Source organism: Oncorhynchus nerka, linkage group LG15 (assembly GCF_034236695.1).
Source record: "Oncorhynchus nerka isolate Pitt River linkage group LG15, Oner_Uvic_2.0, whole genome shotgun sequence".
Classification (NCBI taxonomy): Eukaryota; Metazoa; Chordata; class Actinopteri; order Salmoniformes; family Salmonidae; genus Oncorhynchus; species Oncorhynchus nerka.
This window is the reverse complement of record NC_088410.1, coordinates 61,817,417-61,824,915: the sequence shown is the minus strand read 5'-3', so window position 1 is coordinate 61,824,915 and position 7,499 is coordinate 61,817,417. Positions and strand designations below refer to the sequence as shown.

The 7,499-nt window shown below is 42.2% G+C and overlaps 1 protein-coding gene across 2 annotated transcripts in view; it reads right to left on the bottom strand.

The window, feature by feature from the left end:
- Positions 1-4,150: 4,150 nt before the first annotated feature.
- The window catches only part of LOC115143061 (natural resistance-associated macrophage protein 2-like), a 47,731-nt gene continuing 44,382 nt past the window's right edge, over positions 4,151-7,499 (bottom strand). For both annotated transcript variants that reach the window (XM_029683073.2, XM_029683074.2), the window contains exon 17: positions 4,151-6,716. In XM_029683073.2, coding sequence (XP_029538933.1) covers positions 6,597-6,716 — 120 coding nt within the window. In that variant the 3' untranslated portion in view covers positions 4,151-6,596. The remainder of the gene's footprint in view (positions 6,717-7,499) is intronic.

The window sequence follows — 7,499 nt, the reverse complement described above, 5'->3', positions numbered from 1 at the left end:
TGGTGACAATCATATGATCTATAGCCTATAGGCTACGAAGTGCATACTCGGAGAAGCAAAGAGCAAAGTTACATTTCTAAGAAAGCTGCTGTGATGGTGTAAATACAATTAGGCTGCAATAGATATTCCAACCCTGAGTCCTGGCCTGCTCTTGCTGATCAAAAACTATTTTTGTGTGCTGTGTAGGTAGGTCTACAGTGGCAATTTAGGAGGAGAGTCAAAGGCTTCTTCTGAAAATAATTTATGATTAGGCCTAGTCCAAAAAAAATGCACACATACTAGCCTATGTTCTGTTCAGTTTGAGGAGAGCGCAAAGATGAGGAACAAAGGTCAACTTTGATAGCGTGCTACAACTATAATTGATTTCAGTAAAAACTGTTTCTTGCCCATTATGTATTTATCAGAGTTACTGTCCTCACAATAAGCCAGATTTGAGTAACTTACATTGTGGTGCTGAAACTTGAAGCAACAGCTGCAGTACAGTCAATCGGAAATGGACAGACAGCTCATGGTGCTGTAGGTAGGCAAATTCCAGTAGGTGTAATTCATTCATAGTCTTAATGTTAATTAGACTTAACAATAAGAGAGCTTTGTGTTGGAGCCTATTTACGAAAGAGGTAGGCGTACCTGTTTGACAGACAAAAATAGGCTATCCATAGATTTGTTGGTCTAAGGCACTGCATCTCAGTGCTAGAGGCGTCACTACAGACCCTGGTTCGATTCCAGGCTGTCCCATAGTGCAGTGCACAATTGGCCCAGCGTCGTCCGGGTTAGGCCGTTATTGTAAATAAGAATTTGTTCTTAACTGACTTAAATATTTGTTTAAAAAACCCACCATGCACTCTATAAATAACAGCCCTTCACTGTCACGGAGGTAAGCTAAGTTAAATCCAAGACTCGAATTGAGGGGTAATGAGAGGGTATGCCTACCTTTTATTTAAGAAAATGGCAAAAAGCATGATCTATAACAGCGCTTTGGTCCGTGATGCTTTATGCTGTAAAACACCCGGGAAAGACACGACTCCAATGCATATGCGAATATCATTGCCTCGTGTCTTTGACATTGAAGCTGAGCTACAACCTTACATTTACATTTAAGTCATTTAGCAGACGCTCTTATCCAGAGCGACTTACAAATTGGTGCGTTCACCTTAAGACATCCAGTGGAACAGCCACTTTACAATAGTGCATCTAAATCTTTTAAGGGGGTGAGAAGGATTACTTTATCCTATCCTAGGTATTCCTGAAAGAGGTGGGGTTTCAGGTGTCTCCGGAAGGTGGTGATTGACTCCGCTGTCCTGGCGTCGTGAGGGAGTTTGTTCCACCATTGGGGGGCCAGAGCAGCGAACAGTTTTGACTGGGCTGCGCGGGAACTGTACTTCCTCAGTGGTAGGGAGGCGAGCAGGCCAGAGGTGGATGAACGCAGTGCCCTTGTTTGGGTGTAGGGCCTGATCAGAGCCTGGAGGTACTGAGGTGCCGTTCCCCTCACAGCTCCGTAGGAAAGCACCATGGTCTTGTAGCGGATGCGAGCTTCAACTGGAAGCCAGTGGAGAGAGCGGAGGAGCGGGGTGACGTGAGAGAACTTGGGAAGGTTGAACACCAGACGGGCTGCGGCGTTCTGGATGAGTTGTAGGGGTTTAATGGCACAGGCAGGGAGCCCAGCCAACAGCGAGTTGCAGTAATCCAGACGGGAGATGACAAGTGCCTGGATTAGGACCTGCGCCGCTTCCTGTGTGAGGCAGGGTCGTACTCTGCGGATGTTGTAGAGCATGAACCTACAAGAACGGGCCACCGCCTTGATGTTAGTTGAGAACGACAGGGTGTTGTCCAGGATCACGCCAAGGTATATACCTTCTATAGCCGAGAAGAAAAATAGACTTTGCTTGGGAAGTCATCGAATTCTGTTACTATCAATTGATTAAGCTATTCACTTTCTGTACAATAGATGTTTAAATCGGAGGGCCTGTTGTCCGGACCTCTCTATGGGGGTACCACAGGGTTTAATTCTCGGGCCGACTCTTATCTCTGTATATATCAATGATGTCGCTCTTGCTGCGGGTGATTCTTTGATCCACCTCTACGCAGACGACACCATTCTGTATACATCTGACCCTTCTTTGGACACTGTGTTAACAAACCTCCAAATGAGCTTCATTGCCATACAACACTCCTTCCGTGGCCTCCAACTGCCCTTGAACGCTAGTAAAACTAAATGCATGCTCTTCAACCGATCGCTGCCCGCACCAACCCGCCTAGCATCACTACTCTAGACGGTTCTGACTTAGAATATGTGGACAACTATAAATACCTAGATGTCTGAATAGACTGTAAACTCTCCTTCCAGACTCACGTTAAGCATCTCCAATCCAAAGTTAAATCTAGAATATGCTTCCTATTTCACAACAGAGCCTCATTCACTCATGCTGCCAAACATAACCTCGTAAAACTGACTATCCTGCCGATATTTGACTTCGGCGATGGCATTTACAAAATAGCCTCCAAACACTCTACTCAGCAAATTGGATGCAGTCTTATCACAGTGCCATCAGTTTTGTCACCAAAGCCCCATATACTACCCACCATTGCGACCTGTATGCTCTCAATGGCTGGTCCTCGCTACATATTCGTCGCCAAACACACTGGAACCAGGTCATATATAAGTCTTTGCTAGGTAAAGCTCCGCCTTATCTCAGCTCACTGGTCATCATAGTAACACCCACCCGTAGCACACGCTCCAGCAGGTATATATCACTGGTCATCCCCAAAGCCAACACCTCCTTTGGCCGCCTTTCCTTCCAGTTCTCTGCTGCCAATGACTGGAACGAATTGCAAAAATGACTGAAGTTGGAGACATATCTCCCTCACTAACATCAAGCATTGGCTGTCAGAGCAGCTTACCGATCGCTGCAGCTGTACATATCCCATCCAACCAACTACCTACCTCATCCCCATATTTGTTTTTTTTCTGCTCTTTTGCACACCAGTATTTATACTTGCACATCCTGATCTGCACATCTATTACTCCAGTGTTAATTGCTAAATTGTAATTACTTCGCCACGATGGCCTATTTATTGCCTTACCTCCTTACTTCATTTTCACACACTGTATACAGATGTTCTATTGTGTTATTGACTGTACGATTGTTTAGCCCATTTGTAACTCTGTGTTGTTGTTTTTGTTGCACTGCTTTGCTTTATCTTGGCCAGGTCGCAGTTGTAATTGAAACTTGTTCTCAGCTGGCCTACCTGGTTAAATAAAGGTGAAATCAAATAAAAACCCAGACAGCTTTTAGGTAAACACTTATGACCAACTCTCGTTGAGTTAAGTCACAGAAGAAGAGTAGCCAGTAGTCAAAGCTTACATATTTCTGCATTGGTAGGCCTACTCTGTCTGGGGTGGAAAAGTAGACCTAACTTTTGAAAATACTATGCTCAGATTCCTATTGATTGTCACAGATTTAATTGTTTGCCAACAAGACACACTGATTTAGCATTGTAGAAATAAGATAAGAATGGACAGAGAGAGGCCTGTAATTTTGGTCATTTGTGTGGCATTAAAAAATTCTGCTAATATGTAGAATTGCATGACATTTTTAGAAAAAGGCCAGTTTTTCTCAGACCTGCAAATACAATGATAGATCCATGCAATGCTTTTACTATAAAGACATTCATTCCACCCCTACTCTTGTCCACGGTGGTCTGCGAACCCACAACTTTCTGGCCTGCAGCCCTCTGTGCTATCAACTCCTGTGTTGCCATGTGATGCTTACAGGATGAAGAACAGTTTCTAAAACTGCTTATCTAAGGCTCTAATCTGTCCAGGAAGTGAGGGAAAATGGTAGGAATGTTCTCTGCTATCCACTTTGATTTAATTATTATTTTGGATATAGGGGATGGTTACTTGTTTTTTTCCCCCCAAGCGTTGGGGGAGGGTTTAGATAAAATATATTTTGCTGAAGGGAGAGCCATCCAATTTCATTTCAGAGCGGCCCGATTTTCTCCATGTAACCCTTACTATAAAGAACGTTTACTTCCCTAAAGAGAAGTATTGACAAAAACCTCATGGGTCTCAAAGATGATATTTTCAGTGTCCGGACTGTTTAAAAAATATATATAATACCGTTAATGAGTTTGTACATAGGGACATTAGTGAAAAGTATTTAATGATTTATTTTGGAGAGTGACAAAAAAACAAAGTTATTTTATTTGGCATGATGTCATTTTATTCATCAAAAATGTATGGTACCAGCAAAACTTAACAGCCACAAACTGTTGATACTTTAGTTTCCTTTGAAAAAGATATATATAAAAAATAAAGTCAAGATATCTATGCGATTGTTAAATTGACCAAATACAAATGCTGGCTTTACAGTACATAAAATTCCACATTAAAAATAAATGTCAAATCTAAACATGTAAACCATACAAGTGAATGACTTCTGTATGAAGATTTCATAATTAAAACAATCCAGGGTAATGACTTCACTAAAGTGGTGTGATCATGCACACTCAGAGACCTTTTATTTATGATAGATCTACTCTCAAAATGTCAGTCTATAAATATATGTAAATTCTACAATGGTCATCAGCTGTATTTAGCAGTGACACCTTAACTTCATAGACCGGGTCAAGAAGCAGAAAAGGCCTGCATCTTTCATTATATTGGGCTTTGGGTATGAATTTAAACTTCAACAGAATTTCAATGGGTAGAGTTTTGTACTAACAAAAACACTGAATTCACAGAAAGAGGTCAGTACAATTGTTAGTATCACATTAACATTTTCCCTGAGAAATTATTTTAAGGAAATGGGATAATTTGGGCATGTGGGCTGCTTTTATGCCTTTCACTGTAAAGCCAAAGCTTTAGTTTTACTGGGGTGCTTTGGAGGGAATGACCAAAATAGCAGGACATTTGTAGAAAATTTTAAATGACTCCACACAAAATCTAAAATATTTATCTATTAGCACCTTGAGTGTGATAAATTGTGTTTTATAAATAAAATGTAGAATTATTTTGAACACCCCTGCCCCAGTTTAAGCCGGGCAGTGGGCGCATACCTTATTTTTTAAAATTAATAAATAAAAACGTGGCCAAGATATTCCAGTTATTTTTTACTTTAAAAAAAGTAACCTTTATTTAACTAGGCAAGTCAGTTAAGAACAAATTCTTATTTACAATTACGGACGACGCTGGGCCAATTGTGCGCCGCCCTATGGGACTCCCAATCACGGCCTGATGTGATGCAGCCTGGATTCGTACCAGGGACTGTAGTGACGCCCCTTGCACTGGGATGCAGTGCCTTAGACCGCTGCGCCACTCAGGAGCCCTGGGGAGTTATAATTGCAAGTGCCAGAGCAACTGGGTTAGGAAATTGTTCTTAAAGGGCCAATCCGCACTTGAAACAATAACAAAGCAGACAAAGCTGTTTTGATAAAAAGCTGAGGGATGGGCCTGGAGAAATGTAACCACTTAAATTCATAGACCGCGCTATGGATGCAAGGACTGACCCTCCAAGATTTGATGTACTGTGTTCTGATGGGGTACGACTGAACTATGGTCATGAGGCATTTCTAAGTAATATTCTTCAAGAAACAATTGATATACAATGAGAATACAAAACATTAAGAACACCTGCTCTTTCCATGAAAGACTGAGCAGGTAAATCCAGGTGAAAGCTAGGATATCTTATTGATGTCACTTGTTAAATCTACTTCAATCAGTGTAGGACTTTTAGCCTTGAGATAATTGAGACATGGATTTTGTATCTGTGCCATTCAGATGGTGAATGCGCAAGACAAAAGATTCAAGTGCCTTTTAACAGGATATGGTAGTAGGTGCCAGGCGCACCAGTTTCTGTCAAGAACTGCAGCGTTACTGTTTTTTTTACGCTCAACGGTTTCCCGTATGTATCAAGAATGGTCCACAAACCAAAGGACATCTAGCCAACTGTGGGAAGCATTGGAGTCACCATGTACCAGCATTCCTGTCCATGCCCGACGAATTGAGTCTGTTCTGAGGGCAAAGGGGGTTGTGGGGAGGTCTTCCTAATATTTTGTGTACTCAGTGTATATCATTAAGTTATATGCTCAAAAATGGATGTAACAACTGTGAATTGGCCCTTTAAGTGCTTGCTCTGATAAAGTCTTACGAAAATGAAGTTCTCTGTGTGTTCATAAATTTAAAAAAATTCTACAACGTACATGCATATAAATTGGTGGCAATTGCCTTTTTTGTAACAAACTCACTACACACAGTGTATTTCCCATATAAAATGATCACAGCTTTTCAAAGTCATAAAAATGCTGTCCCGTGAAAAAGCCGTCTCATTTGCCGAATTTTTATAGTGCCACGTTGATCAAGCATGCTCGACATGATAAAAACCAACAACTCATTGGGGTAAACTTGATCATAGGCCTAACCTTCATATAATGCCAATCATAGTTAGGCTACCTGCCTAGTGGAATGTCAAGTGAGGGGTTCAAGGCTTCTTGTAAGGGTCAGATGATGAGGATGGGCACTTACGAAGGTCTGGCTGGCACTAAGGCACAGGTGGTGCACTGCATCCTCCATGTTAGGTCACCCCTGTGAATTCTCTCTAGCTACGGACTGGATCACTGTTAATAACCACTCCTCCAACGTGTTCTTCTAATCTCTCCACCATCGTGTCGCTGTCCATGTCCTTCAGCAGGTAAATGTCATTGTGGCCAGTCAGCATCTGTTGAGAAGTGAAGAAGAGCGTGAGAGATGGTTAATCTCATGCAATGCGAGTATGATTCTCTTATTACTGAATGTCATAAGCACTCGATTGGTAGGATCTCATTCATCAACTCATTAACCATTCCTGGGAAATGCTTAAGCAGTTGTATGTTGACTGTGCATAGGCTATGTACTGTAAGCAGCAAAGCCCTTTTCATCAAGTGATTGTGAGTGTTCAATTATTATTATGAAGTGGTTGCTACAGACTAGCCCTGCTAGAGCTGCCCCGGTCAACTGTAAGTGCTGTTATTATGAAGTAGAAAAGTCTAGGAGAGCAACAACGGCTTAGCCGCAAATTGGTAGGCCACACAAGCGTATAGCGCGTAAAAATAGTATGTTCTCAGTTGCAACACTTTATTGAGTTCCAAACCGCCTCTGGAAGCAATGTCAGCACAATAACTGTTAGTCGGGAGCTTGATGAAATGGGTTTCCATGGCCGAGCATCCGCACACAAGCCTAAAATCACCATGCGCAATGCCAAGTGTGGGCTGGAGAGGTGAAAGCTCGGCGCCATTGGACTCTGGTGCACTGTGAGCCAGGCCTAATCGCCCAACATCAGTGCCCACCTCACTAATGTTCGTGGCTGAATGGAAGAAAGTCCCACAGCAATGTTCCAACATCTAGTGGGAAGCCTTCCCAGAAAAGTGGAGACTGTTATAGCAGCAATGGGGGGACCAACTCCATATTAATGCCCATGATTTTGCAATTAGATGTTTGATGAGCAGGTGTCCACATACTTTTG